At 45.5% G+C, this 18,413-nt stretch overlaps 1 protein-coding gene across 5 annotated transcripts in view; it reads left to right on the top strand.

Moving 5' to 3' along the window:
* RASGRP1 (RAS guanyl releasing protein 1) overlaps positions 1-18,413 on the top strand; it is a 152,388-nt gene that overhangs the window by 106,372 nt on the left and 27,603 nt on the right. For all 5 annotated transcript variants that reach the window (XM_063948040.1, XM_063948041.1, XM_063948038.1 and 2 more), the window contains exons 3-8: positions 12,596-12,701; positions 13,661-13,723; positions 13,848-13,979; positions 14,086-14,239; positions 17,608-17,781; positions 18,204-18,320. In XM_063948040.1, the coding sequence (XP_063804110.1) occupies positions 12,596-12,701; positions 13,661-13,723; positions 13,848-13,979; positions 14,086-14,239; positions 17,608-17,781; positions 18,204-18,320 (746 nt within the window). The remainder of the gene's footprint in view (positions 1-12,595; positions 12,702-13,660; positions 13,724-13,847; positions 13,980-14,085; positions 14,240-17,607; positions 17,782-18,203; positions 18,321-18,413) is intronic.

Raw genomic sequence — 18,413 nt, forward strand, 5'->3', positions numbered from 1 at the left:
GAGACATAGGGTAGATGAGAGAAAGGGACGGGGCTTCACGGAGCATAGGGGGCGGAGTCTGAGCTGGGACGGAGTAGAGGCATCCTCTCTGCAGCCCTTTGGTGGCAGTGAGAGATTAGCAGTTCGTTATCAGCTGCTGCGTGACCGCAGAGCCAGGGACAAAACTCTTGTGCCACTCATTTGTGGTGTCCCTGCCTGGTGGAGCCTGGTGACCTGGGGGGGGGGGGAGGGGGTACTGTTTTTCTTCCTCTGCAACCTTAGTTCCGGCGCCTGCTGCTGCTGGGAGGAGGGATGAGCTAGACTGACCCTTTCCCTGCCTGCACCACATGAGAGCAGCTCTCGGGATTACAGTGTAAGGCCAAGTGGGGATATTCTTCCCCACCCCAGCTTCACACTGCCGGCGCCGCTGCCTGTCATACAGTGTGACAAGCACAGCGGCAGCCGGCAGCAACACTGGGCTGGACAACAGCGGGGATGCAGAGCAGGGAGAGCGCCTCTCCCATCAGGCGCCTACCTGCTTTGCATCCCTTTGCTGAGCGGGTTCCGCCGGCTCTGATTGCATACTATTTATGAACACACATAACATTGTTTTTATTACTGTGTTTTGAAAAATTAAAGCATTTACCCCAAATTTATCCATTTATTAGTAGTATTCCTGAGTGACAACGGGGTGGGAAACTGACCACATTGTATGCAACACTATTCTACACACAAAATCCATCCATAAAACCTAGGATTGAGTGCAGTACTCTGGAATATACATTTTACTATATTTAGGTTGGTCACCTATATAGTACAGCTGCTTGTCTCAGCAAGACAGACGCTCAGTGCGCAGATAACAAAATTAACCTTCCTTTGAAGAATGTTTCCCTCCTGGACCTTGTTAAAACCCTGGATATATTTTAAAGTTTCTATCATGTTCCCTATTTCCCTTCTCTGCTCCAAACTATACATGTTAAGATCTTTTAGTCTTTACAGGTAAGTTTTGTGATGTTGGTCATGTGCCATTTTAGCTGCCCTTCTTTGTACAGTGGCTAATGTATTTATATCCTTCTGGAGATATGGCCTTCAGAACTGCACACAGTATTCTAGATGAGGCTGTACCAATGACCTATACAGTGACATTATTATTATTACTTCTTTCTTCTGCTACTCATTACTCTTCCTATGCAACCAAGCATCTGACTCATTTCTCATTGCTTTGTTACATTGCTTACAGTACCTGCCTTCAAATCATCTGAAATGGTGACTCCTAAATCCCTTTCCTCCTCAGTAGTTTCCATTATACTGCTTTTGCCTTATACTTGCCTTTGGGTTTCTGAGACCCAAATACATGATTTAGCATTTTTTCACACTAAACTGTAGTTGACATGTTCTTTCCCATTCCTCTAGTCTACCTAGACCCTCAATCATTTGTTTACCCCTCCTGGTATGTCTACCCCGTTGCGTACCTTTTGTGTCATCTGCAAAAATGCATACTTTCCCTTCAATACCATTGTCACCAACCAAGATATTGAAAAGCACCAGCCCAAGTACAGATACCTTGGGTACTCCACTGGTAACCTTTAACACAACTTTCTGTTTTCTATCCTGCACCCAAGTTCTTATCCATTCAACCATCTTAGAATCCAGTCCAAAGCTTTTCAGTTTATTTCGTAGTTGGTGATGTGGGGGCCATGTCAAAAGACTCCCTGAAATCTAAATAAACTACGGCTACAGCCCTCCCTTGATCTATTACTTTAGTCACCAAGTCAAAAAGGTCCGTAAGATTTGTTTGGCATGATTTTACCCCAGTAAATCTATGCTGTTTGGGATCCTGTAATTGCTGGATTTGCGATATTCCACATCTATTTTTATTTAATAGTGTTTCCATTATTTTCCCTACTACTGATGTAAATCCACTGGTCGGTAGTTACTTGCTTCTTCCTTGCTTCCACTTTTGTGCAGTGGTACTACCTTCATTCTTTTCCACTCCTCTAATTTCTCCTGTAGCTAGTGACTGGTTGAATAATTATTTTTAATGGTGTTAACAACATCCCTTTTAAACTCTTTTAGTATCCTTGGATGCATCCTATCAGATTTATCCATTTTAACTTTTGAGAGTTCTGTTAGGACCTTCTCCTCTGTAAATGTACCGTATATACTCGAGTATAAGTCGACCCGAATATAAGCCGAGGCACCTAATTTTACCACAAAAACCTGGGAAAACTTATTGACTCGAGTATAAGCCTAGGGTGGAAAATGCAGCTCTAGCCGTACACAGCCCTCACACTGCCAGATATGCCCCCCATCATAGTGCCAGATATGCCCCCTCATAGTGCCAGATATGCCCCCCACAGTGCCAGATATGCCCCCCACAGTGCCAGATATGCCCCCCACAGTGCCAGATATGCCCTCATAGTGCCAGATATGCCCTCATAGTGCCAGATATGCCCTCATAGTGCCAGATATGCCCTCACAGTGCCAGATATGCCCTCACAGTGCCAGATATGCCCCCAGTGGCAGATATGCCCCCCTCATAGTGCCAGATATTCCCCCCTCATAGTGCCAGATATGCCCTCACAGTGCCAGATATGCCCCCCTCATAGTGCCAGATATGCCCCCTCATAGTGCCAGATATGCCCCCTCATAGTGCCAGATATGCCCCCTCATAGTGCCAGATATGCGCCCCCCCAAGTGCCAAATATGCTCCCCCAGTGCCAGTTACTTACCTTCTGCCTCTCCCGCGCTGTCTTGTGAAGGAGGAACACGGAGGGCACAGCGCGCACCTCTCCTGTGTCCCTCCTGCGTCTCCGGCGGCCGCGGCGGGGCTGTTAAATGAAGTGCCGGTGCGTGAGCCAATCAGAGCTCACGAACGGGTACTTCCTTTAATAGACCCACCGCTGCCGCCGGAGACGCAGGAGGGACACAGGAGAGGCGCGCACTGTGCCCTCCGTGTGCCTCCTTCACACTGCACTGACTGCCCTCCGTGTCCCCACTCCTTCCCTGCACTGACTCGAGTATAAGCCGAGGTGGCTTTTTCAGCACAAAAAAAAGTGCTGAAAAAGTCGGCTTATACTCGAGTATATACGGTACTTGTATCAACCTCATTAAATTGCAACCCGTTTCTCCCGTTCCCTCTCTGTGTACGGGCGGCGCTTGGAGATCGTGTGACCTCCAAGCGCCGCCCCCAGCTGAGTCGCCACTGACGCCAATAACCCCGGCAATATGCTGGGTTGCAGACAGCGGCAGCGGGTTGCCTGAGTCGGATCACACACTGGGAGCTCCCGTGTCAGGCTCTCATGTGCGACCCGTCTCAGGTGGTCTGAAAGGGGTATCATTCACCTCTGTCTTTACATGAGCTGCCGCTTTCCAAGTAGTGCAAGTACAGAGGCATATGTTCAGATTAGTGTGGATGAAGATCAGGAAAGAAAACACACACAAAATAACTGTCATTCTGCACCAGCTGCCCTGCTCATGGTGCTTGACAGCCAGGGGTCTGCTGGTTACAGGGATCTGTGCCTACCCTCTTCCCAAATCTCTCACAAGGACAGACAGTAATTGTAGTGTGGCTTGTGCATGTGCAGGCAGGATGGAGGCACGTTGGAGCTACAGTATATTGTTGTATAACATAGCCTTGGTGATAAATTACTGCGCTTTTACAATTGTAAAACATAATAAAGGCAACATGCCAAATCCGCTGTTCTTTTATAATATCCTTGTTGAGAACAATGCAAACGTGAAATCTCCAAATGTGAATATCATTGGTAATGACTGCGTCTAACTACAGAATCTCTTTTCAAGATGAGAATAATAAAGAACTGACTAACAATAACAATGAATCAGTCGCCTTTCAAGGCTCACATTAATCAATATTGAACAGGATATACTGCATGAAGAAAGCTTCAAAGATGTCATTAAAATCTTTGCCTGTTAGAAAGTTTGGGACAATGCTTTGCTTTAGTTTAATAAAATAAACTAAATAAGATTACTTTTGTTTTATGATGAGATATGTTAAATTACTGAAGGGAAGGGTATTGTCTTGTGCCCTTGCTGTATACAACCTTCAACTTTGTAAATAACAATTGTTATTGTTTTCATTTTCAAACAACTTATCTGTCTGTAGGGATTGGGAAAATAAACACTATGGGGTCGATTCTATTCGGCAACTTAAGAATAGCGCCGGGAAATAGCTCCCGACGCTATTCAATTCAGCTGCTAGTGACCCGCAATTGTCGGGAATTCTTCTCTCATCCCCGGGGGATGAGAGAAGAAACCCGACAAAAGTGCTGCCTCGTGGCCGGCGCGAGGCTGATTCTGTCAGGAATCAGCCTCGTGCCGGGGAGTTAAGTCGGAGAATGCCCGTTCTCCCGACAATTCAACCTGTTTAGTCGGCGAGAACGGGACATCGCCGACTTAACTGGAGCTGAATTGAATAGCGTCGGGAGCTAATTCCCGGCGCTATTCTTAAGTTGCCGAATAGAATTGACCCCTATGTATCCTATTAGCTCTGATGCTCTTTCGGCAGGTAAAAACGTGCGTTTCTCGCAATGTTTGACCGATGGGCATTATCGCGGTATACAATAAGAGGCCGAAATTGGACCCACGATTGTGGGATAACACATGGGATCAGGGATAAGTCCCCATCCAATGTGTTTTCCCGACCCTGGCAGCTCATTATTGCGGATTATGCTTTGGGTGCCTTGCGATCCTATTGGCAGCGGGAAAGTACCGCTGCTAATAGGATGCCGCCCTATGGGGTCAATTTAGTTAGGGGTGAAGGGGGCTGATCTCACCCCAGATTCACTAATATGGGGCTGCAAACAAAAATCAGCGAGTTTGGAGCTACCATAAGTGCAGCATATAGCCTCACACACTCACAGGGTCAAAAACATCACCCCTAATTGAATTGACCACTTTGGATTGAAAGTAATAGGGTACAAGTTTGTCAGAATGTCATTAAAAATATTAATGCTTTAAATCCTATTGCAAAAATCTGTGCTTTCACAAACTTGTACCCTTTTACATTTACCTCTGTGTTGGTTGACACATTAAAAGAGTAACACTGGGCTATCTAGAACACAACCAGGCCCAGCGCTACCCGCTCAGCGAAGGGATGCAGTGCAGGGAGGCGCTGGGACGGAGAGGCGCTGTCCCTGCCCTGCATCCCTTCCATGCTGCTTCGCCGTCCTGTCTCCCCTGCTGCTGCTGCCAGCTGCTGTGCCTGTCACTGTATGACAGGCAGCGGCGCTGGCAGCATGAAAAGCCTTCTCCCCTCCCCTCACCTGTGTGACAGCGTCTGTGTACATATCAGAGGAGGGGGCGGAGCTACATGGACCGGAAGGGGAGGAGCTAAATGGGCCATAAGGGGTGGCGCTACATGGACCAGGCTGCTGTACAGAGGGAGACTGGAGAGTAATTACAGTGGCCGCCAGCCAGACTTCGGTAAATGGAGGGTGAGAGAGAAATGTATGTGTGTATGTATGGTGGGTGTGTGTGTATGGTAGGTGTGTATGCGTGTATATATGTGTGAATTGTGTGTGTGAGGTATGTCTGTGTGCGCACGCATTATGGGGGGGCATTACGTATAACAACGCTATTACTAGGGGGACATTACATGTAAGTACGCAACTACTACTGGGGGGGCATTACGTATAAGGACGCTACTACTGGGGGCATTACGTATAAGGACGCTACTATTACTGGGGGGGGCATTACGTATAATGATGCTACTACTATTGGGAGGGGGGCATTACGTATAAGGTAGCTACTACTGGGGGCATTACGTATAAGGACGCTACTATTACTGGGGGGGCATTACGTATAATGATGCTACTACTAATGGGAGGGGGGCATTACGTATAAGGTAGCTACTACTACTTGGGGGCATTACGTATAAGGACGCTACTCTTACGGGTGTGTCATTACGTATAAGGACGCTACTACTACTAGGGGGGAATTACGTATAAGGACGCTTCTGCTTCTGGGGGTGCACTACGTATAAGAACGCTACTACTGCTGGGGGGGGCATTACGTATAAGGCCGCTACTACTACTGTGGGTGCATTATGTATAAGGATGCTGCTGCTACTACTGGGGTGCATTACATGGGTGTGGTATGGACGGTAGGTCGACAGTGTCTAGGCCGACAGGTCAAAAGGTCGACATGAGTTTTTTTTTTTTTTGGGTGTAGTTTTCTCCGTACAGTGACGGGGAACCCCAGTTAGTGCACCGTGTCCCCTCGCATGGCTCGCTTCGCTTGCAGGTTACCGTTCCAATCGTAGTCCACGTGGACCGTTAAGTAATAAAAAGTTTAAAAAAAGAAATAAAATTGTGAAAAACTCATGTCGACCTTTTGACCTGTCGACCTAGAAACCCTGTCGACCTAGATATTGTCGACCTAGTTACTGCCGACCTAGAGACCGGATCCCGCATTACATATAAGGACGCTACTACTACGGATGGGACATTACGTATAAGATGAATAAGATTGTGCTACTGTGTGGCGTAATTTTAAATGGGGGTACTGTTGTGTGGCCATGCCCCTTACTTGTGAGGCCACACCCCTTTTACCGGCGCGCGCTGACCGTTTGTTGAATATGGGAGGGCACAAAGCGGGTAATTCTGGGTTGATCGCAGCAGCAAGTTTGTTAGCAGTTGGGCATAAGCATGTGCACTGCAGGGGGGCAGATATAACATGTGCAGAGAGAGTTAGATTTGGGTGGGTTATTTTGTTTCTGTGCAGGGTAAATACTGGCTGCTTTATTTTTACACTGCAATTTAGATTTCAGTTTGAATACACCCCATTTATCTCCGTCCACTTTATCTCCATTCAAGGCTTAGTAAATAGACCCCTAAGTTGTTTGGGCGTAAACTCTGGTCAGCCAGCAATCAGAACATTGGGGGTCATTCTGAGTTGATCGCTCGTTGCTGATTTTCGCAACGGAGCGATTAAGGCTAAAATGCGCATGGTACGCAGTGCGCATGCGCTAAGTATTTTAACACAAAACTTAGTAGATTACTCACGTCCGAACGAAGAATTTTCATCGTTGAAGTGATCGGAGTGTGATTGACAGGAAGTGGGTGTTTATGGGCGGAAACTGGCCGTTTTCTGGGAGTGTGCGGAAAAACGCAGGCGTGGCAGGATAAAACGCGGGAGTGTCTGGAGAAACGGGGGAGTGGCTGGCCGAACGCAGGGCGTGTTTGTGACGTCAAACCAGGAACGAAACGGGCTGAGCTGATCGCAGTGTAGGAGTAAGTCTCGAGCTACTCAGAAACTGCTAAGAAATTTCTATTCGCAATCCTGCTAATCTTTCGTTCGCTATTCTGCTAAGCGAAGATACACTCCCAGAGGGCGGCGGCCTAGCGTGTGCAATGCTGCTAAAATCTGCTAGCGAGCGATCAACTCGGAATGACCCCCATTGTGTTTTGTGTGATGATATAATAAAAATATGATACAATATGTCCAGATCTGTTGTTGTCCAGTTAATGCAGATCATATTATGTATGTAACAAAGAAAATTAACCAGGGTTGGTGCTCGGGCGCAAATAGGGTTACTGTTCTAATGCTGCTGCTATGAAAACAGGATTAGTCAATCCTGATACCTAAAACATAAATACAATAAAGAAAGAATAGCAGCGCTAAATTTGTGTACTAAAAAAGTGAGATGGATTGGATGAAAACAGGTTAAAACATTTATTTATAGCTCTAATAAAATACCAATTAAAAGTCAGTATGATCACCGGCAGATTTTTAGATCAAAAATGTCCGTTCCTTTTTAGTGATAACTGGACAACAGTTTAGACAGGCTAGTGAGGGCTTAGGAGCTGGTTGCACAGTCCCAAAATAAAATTAGTTCCCGCTTAATTGTGCCGCTGTAGGGAGAAAGTCCTATTTGGAAGTTCTTCAATTAGGAGTTGGTATCATATTCTCAATCCTCACCAGTGTGCGGAGCTTTGCTTGCGGAATGGGTCCCTAATATTATTATTATTATCCTTTATTTATATGGCGCCACAAGGGTTCCGCAGCGCCCAATTACAGAGTACATGAATAATCAAACAGGAAAACAGCAACTTACAGTTGACGACAATATAGGACAAGTACAGGGTAAATAAACATAGTTACATCAGCAGATGACACTGGAATAAGTATCAGGTGGCAGTAGACTGCTGGAGTTGATGCAGTTGAAGATTATTAAAGTAAGAAAGGATAAGCACATGAGGGAAGAATGCCCTGCTCGTGAGAGCTTACATGCCTGTTACATCCACCAAATTGTAGAGTCTGAACGTCCAGTCTGGTCCGGGCATTGATCCTGTAGCAAATGGTCGGTGATCAGGATGGCAGCTGACGCGTTTCGCTGCAGGTCCTGCAGCTTTTTCAAATTCAAATTCATATTATGTATGTGTAGTCTGGTTTGGTTTAAATATCAAATAATTTTGAGCATGGGATGGAAAGAAGGTAAAGAATCTGTATCACTTTGTACACTCCATTAGCAATGTTCCTTCTAAGGCAGCGGCAGGTAATATTATACTCTGCTGTGGCCACTAGCCTTCAAAAAAGCCATACATTTCCTTACTCTCAGTAATATGTTAGAACATGACATTTAATCAAAGACAGTGGGGCCTATGTATTAAAATTTGTGGCAGTGACATGTTTTGTTTTTTAGTCCATGTTGTGACAGACTTTTACAATGTGAACTAAAGTGGGTGTGGTTCATCAAATCGACAGTGTTTAGGTCGACCACTATAGGTCGACAGTCACTAGGTCGACATGGATGGAAGGTCGACAGGGTCTCTAGGTCGACATGTGCTAGGTCGACAGGTCTAAAGGTCGACATGAGGATTTTTTGTCGTTTTCTTCGTAGAGTGACCGGGATCCCAAATTAGTGCACCGCGTCCCCTCGCATGGCTCGCTTCGCTCGCCATGCTTCGGGCATGGTGACTTCGCTTCGCTCTGCACACTTTACCGTTCCAATCGTAGTCCACGTGGATCGTTAAGTATGAAAAAAATTCAAAAAAATAAAAAAAATGTGAAAAACTCATGTCGACCTTTAGACCTGTCGACCTAGCACATGTCAACCTAGAAACCCTGTCGACCTTCCATCCATGTCGACCTAGTGACTGTCAACCTATAGTGGTCGACCTAAACATTGTCGACCTAGACACTGTCGATTTGATGAACCACACCCACTTTAGTCAACCTAGACACTGTCGATCTTCAGACCGGATCCCAACTAAAGTATCCAGCCAAAAGTAAATGGCAAGGACTGTAGTTTCAATAGCAGCTGTCCCTTCGAGGTGTATCCTGGGCACATCAGAGCAGCCCATTGCATTTTCAAAACAGCGCTCCTAAGATTCTGACAGTTCCTGTCGCTGGTCTGAGCCATAAAACGTTTACAGTCATCTGACTCCAAAGGGGTGGTCCAGCGAGCCTCTAGGCCGTAATGTGCAATTCCAGCAATGTACATTGTGACCAGAAGCATCATAAGATTTTCCTCGTACTTCATAGAGGTGCACAGGGAAACATGCGACGGTGAGGCTATCATAATGGGCAAATAGCTATAAAGCCAGACATGTTCTAATGTTTGCCAGTTCATTGACCCTAATTTAATTGCCCCCCCCCCCCCAAGTGTCCCCCACTCTGCAAAAGGGGTTAAATAATACTTACACAGTAGTTGTAGTTAGCTTAATCGACATTCAGAATGTCAACAGTGAAAAGGGGGACAGCTGTCTATCGAACCCAGTATGCCGACATGTTAGTAATGTCATGTTACACTTGAGGAAGGGGCCGTTGTTGCCTTTTTAAGATGTGACCGTATACATGTACAACTTGTTATATAAATAAAAGGCTCATATGAGCTATTGTTTTTAATAATTAAAATTGTAGACGTATCCTTCACTTATAATGGACATCAGCGCAATATACAACATCGTAACCACATGGGCTTTAGAACCCTAAACATGATGGTTTACCAACATGTTCTAAAGTAGACACAGATGTGCTGTATGACGATTCCAACATAATGCTGAATGTCAATCAGACATACCCATCCTGTTTCAGGAGATGCAGGGAGGGATGGGTCCATGTGCGAGAGGTGAGGGCTGGGCACCATGAATTGCATCGTTATACCCCCCCCCCCCCTTCCCTGCCTACTTCATTGGAGAGGAGGATGGGATGAGAACTCCCACTCCCCTGTATGCTGGGAAGAAATCACCCAAAGTTGTGAGGTTGCCAGAAATTTTGGGAGCATAGGCAAATATGAGCTCCCAATCTAGAATGGCATCATACTATTATTTGTTACATTTATTTTATTAACAGTTTCTTATATAGCGCAGCGAGTTCCATTGTGCTTTACAATTGAAAACAACAATGATAACAGAACTGGGTAATGACAGTCATAGAGGTAGGAAGGCATGTTATCTTTCCCATCCTTATAAGGAAGCACCAGGACTAGATCATATTTAGTACTATGGGGGTCATTCTGACCTGATCGCACGCTGCACTTTATCACAGCGGTGCGATCGGGTCAGAACTGCACATACTGATTGACAGGCAGAGGCGGTCGCTGGGCGGGGGAAGGCGGAACAGCGGCGTTTGGCCGCCGTTTCGTGGGCGCGGTCTGGCCAGTGCAGGCGTGGCCGGACTGAATGGGGGGCGGGCCAAAGCAGCTGCGTGACGTCACTCTCAGCCACTTTGGGCTGGGAAGCGATGAGTAGCTTCCGGCCAGCACGCTACAGCTGCGCTGGTTGCGATGCCTTTGCACTTCTGGGCGGGTGGGGGGGTGGGGGGCGGCACTGACACGCGGGGCTGGATAGCCCTGTGCTGGGCGTCCCCCCTCATGTCAGTGTGATTGATCGTAGCACTACGATCATCTCGGAATGATCCCCCATTTTCAACATGAGTTGAGCGTCATGCATCAAGTTGAGCGTTTTTTGTTTCTTTTTTTGCAACTGCGCATGCATAAAAATGTCTGAAATCTCAGACGTGGCATGGGTCAGCGGCGGCGGGTCAGCCGGTGGGTCAGTCAGGTGTGTACCCAGTCTAAGATGCATTTGTGCCAAAAAAGATATCCAACGTTAGCAGAGTCTCAGGGGACCTGACAGTTTTTTCACCAGTTTTCAATAGGTTGTGCAGTGCCATCTTATAGCTTGTAGGAGTCACTGTTTCTATAAGTCTCTATGAAGGTGACAAATTGCTACTTGAAATAACAACAGATTCCGCATACAGCTTATAATAATGCATCTACCAGCCGTGATTATAGAAAACTTGTAACCTCATTTTAGCTGCCACTAAGTGTTGCCTCCTAGCAGGGGGCTGCTCTGTGTGTTACCTGGAAACCCCCAGGGACTGATTCTTTTGTTAATGTTCCTCCCACATTTCCCAGCACAGAAATTCTATTGTTTGTCACTGGAGGAAAATGGAGGAAGATTGCAATCACATTAGCATTAATACAACAACTTTCCCTGAATGGAAACGCGGCAGGAAATCTTCTGCTAACCTGCAAGAATACAAGATGAAATGGAGGAACAGCCTTTCTCATTTACTTGTATTTTCCATGACGTGATCCTTAGAGTAAATGACAGATTATGTGCTGAAGTGGTTCCTTATATACTCAAAGTGATCTTAGGAATCAACGTGCCATGCTGTATAACAATCCTGAGTACTTCTGCATGCTATTTCTTATGTAACGAGGACAAAGACACAGGCTGGTGTAATATGTGGCATGCTGGGCTTTGCACATAATAACCTATTAACCCTTGTCTGGCGGTACATCCACACCTGAATCTATGGGATGGAATTGTGTGGTCAGTGAGATGCATGCAGCTGGTATTTTACTGTGCTCATCTCAATAATGTCTCCTGAAAGCACTTCTGGAACTGCATAGAAAAGAGATCCAGGGAGGAAGTATGAAGCGGGCTGTGAGAGACAGGAAAGAGACTGGTAACTTCCTGTAGGGCAAGTATATGTGCAAGGAGCATAAGGGGCACTGAGGGGGTTATGCAGTGCAATGCGATGCGCCACTGGAAAGTCCGGCTGCACACATCACCCCCCGTTATTTGCTCACTTTGCCTCACTTCTATGGGAAAGTCAGCGGAGAGACTGCTTGCAAAGTAACAATGGCCGACCACTCTTGTGGCACTTTGCAGGCAGTGCACCAAACTGACTCCTCCCCCCAAAAGAAAAATTAACATTCAACTGCACCCAAAAGATCTTTTTTTTTTTTTTAATCTCTACCCCCACTGTAAATGCCCAGAGTTGGGGGAGGGGTGCCAGTAATTCCAGCCAGCTCACCTCCGTGGTGAACTGACTATCACTGTCACCATCTGTGTGAAAGCAACATTGCTGGATCTATCCAGTAGCTATAAGGTGCACCAGAATGCATATTAGTCATGACAGCCCCAGCCGGAGCCAAGCAGAACATTGTAATATCGGTACCACACATAGAAAACAAAACAAAGGCTGAGTGAAAGCTTATATATAGTTATATATAGTTGCTTTAAAACTGCAGCCGAGGTCACAGAACTTTAGCTGCTTCGCACAATTCTCATCTGAAAGTGTGTAACTCTGCAACATACAGCAACACTTATAATCATTGTCTGTCTTTTGTGATTTCCAGATTCTGATGGGAATGTTTGTCAGAGCAGCGAGCTAGTGCAGATTATGCTGACCATGCATGGGTTCCTGATTCCCTCGGCGGACCTGCTGAACAAGCTCAGGAAACTATATCCTTTGCGTAATGCATACACAGAACACATTATTTCAGACCTGCGGTGCTGGGTCATTTAACCCTGACCTTCTAATGAAAAAAGAAATGATATGCAGGGTTTGGTTTATAAACTCCACAAAGTGTAATGACAGAAATATACTCAATACACAGTGCATTTATAGAACAGCCTGTCATACACGGATTCTCTTTATAAAGGTAGAAAATAGGATTATTTTGGAGCAGTTGGTCCTGAAAAAACTGAGCAGTCCCAGTGACAAATCTTTGGAATCTGCAACTGTCTGAAAGCTGTGTCCCCTAATGGGATGAGAGAGATGGGCGACAGACCGACGTTGTAGCAGGGTCTAGAACAGTGTGTGGTGCCACATGTAAGATCTTATTATCCACCTTGTGTTCTAATCTAGATGTAGTGGCTTCAGCACATGCAGGTACATGTGCCTAAGGCAGTACATCATGGCAGGTGTTTTATACATGTGATCAAGAGCGATCCAATAACACGTTTTCTAAAATGGAATATCAAGGAAATGTGTCGACTCTTGATAGACCCTTTACACACAAAGAGCTGAGCATGTGTGTCACTGATGGCAGGCGTGTGCTGCTGTAGCTGTATGTATCTAAGATTCCCGTGGGAGAAGCGGAGCCTGGCAACAGAGAAATTACGTTCAGTGCTTGTTTATGTACAACCTACTTAATCCTCGTCATCTCCCAGAGAACAGGCGATGTGTGTGTTACAGTATAGCTAACACTCTACATCGCATCTAAAGCTATGGCTAATATTATTTTAATCAGAGGTCAGTATACCAAAGCTACTAATTATCAATAAAATTGCCGCTAAGTTTATATTCCAGACTTGCGTAAATCTTGCTGTCGGTCAGCCATCTTGACCCAGTTACGCTTTAGTCATGTCAATTTATCTACATAGTCTTCTATTGCTTTACCTTAACTGACCGTTCTAACATATGAGGAGTCTCTGCAGAAGCACTCTTCAATGTTCTGCCTTAAGATCTGCTACTTTGTAAGGTAAAATGGCTCCTTTGTGTTTCACAGTATGTCACCACTCAGCAGTCTCACACATAAAGACTGAGCTTTCTCCCTATGGTCCTGAGTGTTCCATGGTCTTTCCTCCACTCTACCTTGTCCTTAGGTACTGGATCACAGAACTCTGGACTATGTTCAAGGTGGACTCGCGTCTCACTCAGACCATGGAGGAGTTCCAGGAGATGGTGCAAGCGCAAGGGGAGGAGTCACACTGGCGTCTCCTTGACACTGCTCAGATGTGAGTGATCAGGAAATGGGCATGTGAAGTGTAGCGTCCTTAATGATTGCAACTTTTTTTTATTATTTTACTGTTGTTGTTTTTTTCTTCTTTAAATCAAACCTAGTAACTCTCGGGAGTGGTCTCGCAAACTGACACAGAGAATAAAACCCAACTGCAGTAAAAAAAGGAAAGTGTCGCTTCTGTTTGACCACCTGGAGCCACAGGAACTAGCGGAACACCTGACTTACCTAGAATTCAAATCATTCCGCAGAATTTCTGTAAGTCACGCAGGTTTACCGACTACATCTTTTACTGCCATTACTGTCCCTCACTTCTGTCAGTGTTTCCTGTGATTGATTAATGTTCAAAATTGCCTTTTAACAGTATATTTGTCTGTAAAGCTGGGTGTACACTATACAATATAGTGGATGATGTTGCAAACCGTGACAGACCGCAACAACCATCGTGTAATGTGTACCCTCAAATCCACTTGATTCATCATTTGGAAAATTGGGCGGTTGAATCGTCCCATCTGATGTGCTGCATATCAGATGTGACGATGCCGCAGGATTGTAACATTATGCATGTAACGATATTACACGTCGTCATACAGTGGATCATGTAGTGTATACGGCGATGTGGTACATCATTATATTGCATCCCTGGGTCGCACAATCATTCAGATGTGTACCCAGCTTTAGATCTGAGACAGGCTTTACCTGGTCTGGTCTTATTATTGTGGAAATCTAAGGCAATGCTGGTGGCTCGCTGCAGCCATTGCTGTTGTAAGTTTGATTGTAGCTGTGAGCACTGTTTAAAAGAAACCCCGGCCGATAAGCTCTTGCTGATCTTAAAACACTTCAATTGGCGTTGGACTTTCAATTCTTTATCTGATTATTATTATTTTTTAATGTACCAGTAATATTGTATTCACTAAACTGGAGTTTTCCCAAATTTGCTGTTACAGTCAAAGTTTAAGGATATCCATGCTTAGGTCCAGATGGGTAAATCAAATTGACAGAGGTGCTAAGTCACCTGTGCTCAAGCATGGATCTCCTTTAAAACCTGGACTGTAATGGCAGAGTTTGGGAAGCTGTACTAAACTGGTCTTTGTCTTGTGTCTTTTTTTATTATTTTGTTTAGTATATACATAGTTCACATCTGTTTCACAGTTACTGAAGCCATAACCCAAATCAGTATTTGATATATGGACTTAATCAGGGATGTAACTAGAAACCACTTTGTCACGACTTGTGACTCAGGATTACCTGCTGATGGCTTCAGCATGGACTTTGTGGACATCAGAACTGGAATGGAGCAAAGAGGTTGAATATAGCTCGTTGGGTGGTGGCACTGAAAACTATCTTGTAATGTTTAAGCTCAAGGAATCTCTGAAAAGATGTTGCAATTGGTGGTATTAGAGATGCTGGAAAACTTGTTAAGAGGTTCCAAGCTGAACTGGATTAATACCGGACTGGAGTGCTGTTCGGGCTGGAACCGGGATGAGGACACTTGGGATGAGACTTCGGTAAAACTGGACTGGAACCGGTGAGGTGTAGTAGAACCGGACTGGAACGGTGAGGTGTAGTAGAACCGGACTGAAACCGAGGAGGCGTAGCAGAACTGGAATGGGACCAGGGAGGCGTAGTAGAAGCGGACTGGTACCGGGGAAGCGTAGCAGAAGCGGACTGGGACCGGGGAGGAGTAGCAGAAGCGGACTGGGACCGGGGAGGCGTAGCAGAAGCGGACTGGGACCGGGGAGGCGTAGCGGAACTGGACTGGGACCGGGGAGGTGCAGTAGAACCGGACTGGGAGCGGAGTGGTGCAGTAGAACCGGACTGGGACCGGTAAGGCTAGTAGAACCAGACTTGAACCGGTAAGGCCGGGCTGGAATCAGTGAGAGGCTGGTGCATAGATGGTGAACGCAGTAACTCAGGAAGTAGAATTTCTGTAGTCACAGTAGGGCTGTGACTGAGTTGCTCAGATCCATAATGCGGCAGCCAGACTTCCTTTAACCCCCCCCCCCCCCCCCCCCCCGCCAGGCTGTGATTGGCTCCTGGGAAGCTGGCTGGCCGGACTGAGGCTTAGATTGGTGAAGTGGAGATCAGCTGCAAATCATGAAGTTCAGCAATGTCAGAGAATATTGCAGTTCTGCACACAGGAACTTGATTAAACTTCATGCACACAAATAGTTACCAGCTGGAGTCTGTGCACCTGTGCAGGCAGTCTGGCAAGGTGCTGCAGCTTGAAAACTAGTATGCACAGTAAACACTGGAGTCAGAGAATGAAGCAAGGCTGAGCAAACTCTGGGATACTGCAGGAAATACTGGCCTGTTGGACAGTAGGCTGAGGTAAAAGACTGGGCTGCTTGCAATAACATAGGGAGATTAAAGTCAGGTTCATGACACACAGGAACTAAAATTATGCAGGTGCTCCCATAATCCAGTATTAACCCTCCGTCAGGCGCACCTCTGGGACTCCCGAGTTCAGGCGCCTGTTAGAACATTAGCACCTAATTAACTCAATTCTAACGCTCTTAAAGTGAACAGTGACCTTCATTAGGACGTACAAAGAGAGAAATCGTAGGTTTAATGGGCCATTTCAGCAGCAAATCTGAAGCAAAAAAGAGAAACCACGAACATGAGCATAAGTTTGGGCGCAGTGTTCCTGAGAGGCCACCCTGGACATTCCTACATATTTCCGCAAAATTTTCATTCATAAAATGAGCAAAATAAACAATTAATAGATGAAAATAAAAGGTAAAAAAGAACCTTCAAAAGTCAGAGGAGTTTGGGCGCAGTGTGCCTGAGAGGCCAGGAGGCACTCCACGCAGGTGGCGGGAAAACTGATTAGGGGGATTTCGAACAGCACCTAGAAATAGGAAGGTACTAGGAGGGACAGGCCCCTGCACTCCATTGGGGTGGAGAGGGGAGCAAGAACAACTTTGCGGCGTTTGTCAGGCCAGCTGCGCCTGACTGAGGGTTAATACCCTGCCCCCCCCCCTTCCCACAGGAACTGCTTACCATTCTGGATTCTCATTCGAGCATTCAGTTCCAACAGAAAGCCGAAACAGACCCCCGCTGAAGTTACCCGAAGGAGCAGAGCACTGTGCCCCCTTCCGCCTTTCCTCCTTACCATTAACATAGGCTGTTGTGCCAGAAATGACACTTTTGTAGGTAATGTAGTAACTGGGATTGGGACCATATATTACAGTATTTATACATTTGTTTCAATCTGTTCCTCTCACTATGCACTTCTCTACTAGGAAAACTAAATATATGTATATTTTTAGTCATTAAAATAATAAAAAGTATTTATTATATCTATGGTACCAAAGGTATATTGTCTATTCTGTATTACACACCTGCCTAGGTTACCACTGCCGAATGGGGCGGCATAAACTTGGTTTTGTGTTACGGTATTTATCTACCTCCAACATGTAAAAGCAGGTTACCTATGTAGGGCTATTTACTAAGTTAGAGACTTTCTATTCACACTCATGAAAACATTTCACTCACAACTTCAGTCATATTTTTTTCTATTGATGTGTCTGTCACCTGAACGCTTGGCTTAAGCTGAGATATATAAGAAATGTTGGAACAGTGTAAATGTTGGTTCCATTCTATCCTTGATTTGTTTCCTTCAGTTTTGTGACTACCAGAACTACATTGTGAATGGTTGTTTAAAAGATAACCCCACTATGGAACGTTCAATCACCCTCTGCAATGGAGTTTCTCAGTGGGTCCAGCTGATGGTTCTGAGCCGTCCGACTCCACAGCTCCGAGCGGAAGTTCTGACCAAGTTCATTCATGTGGCTCAGGTGAGCATCACTTTCATGGAACACATCCCTGGTCATATTCTGTGATAAGGTGCATACACACGGTGAGATTCGGGCTAAGCCCAATTCTCACTATGCGACAGGGGCTAGGTTAGCATCGCAAGCACATACTGACTATGTGCGATTTTGGCTAAGTGTCAATTTTGACTATCTCTTCTATAGAGATAGTCAAAATTGACTTGCCTGCACAGTCTATCTAGGCTTGCGATGCCGACCGCGCGGGACTGAGCATCGGCATTGAATCGGGATCGCAAGGTGACTTTCACCTTGTGATCTGCACTAACTTTTCTTACGATTTTGACTATATAGTCAAAATCGTAAGTAAATATCTCACTGTGTGTACACACCAATAGTGGTAACACATATGCAGTTTATTATACTATGTTCATGTCTTGTCCCAACAGAAACTTCAGCAGCTGCAGAACTTCAATACACTAATGGCGATTATTGGAGGTCTCTGTCACAGCGCTATTTCCAGACTCAAGGATACCAGTTCCCATGTGTCTCATGATGTCCACAAAGTAAATAAAATTCTACATTATTTTATAAACAATCTTTTTTTCTTGCAGTTTCAATGACTGATCCATTGTGCCAAAATTAAATATATTATTTGG

This window comes from Pseudophryne corroboree, chromosome 12 (assembly GCF_028390025.1).
Source record: "Pseudophryne corroboree isolate aPseCor3 chromosome 12, aPseCor3.hap2, whole genome shotgun sequence".
NCBI lineage: Eukaryota > Metazoa > Chordata > Amphibia > Anura > Myobatrachidae > Pseudophryne > Pseudophryne corroboree.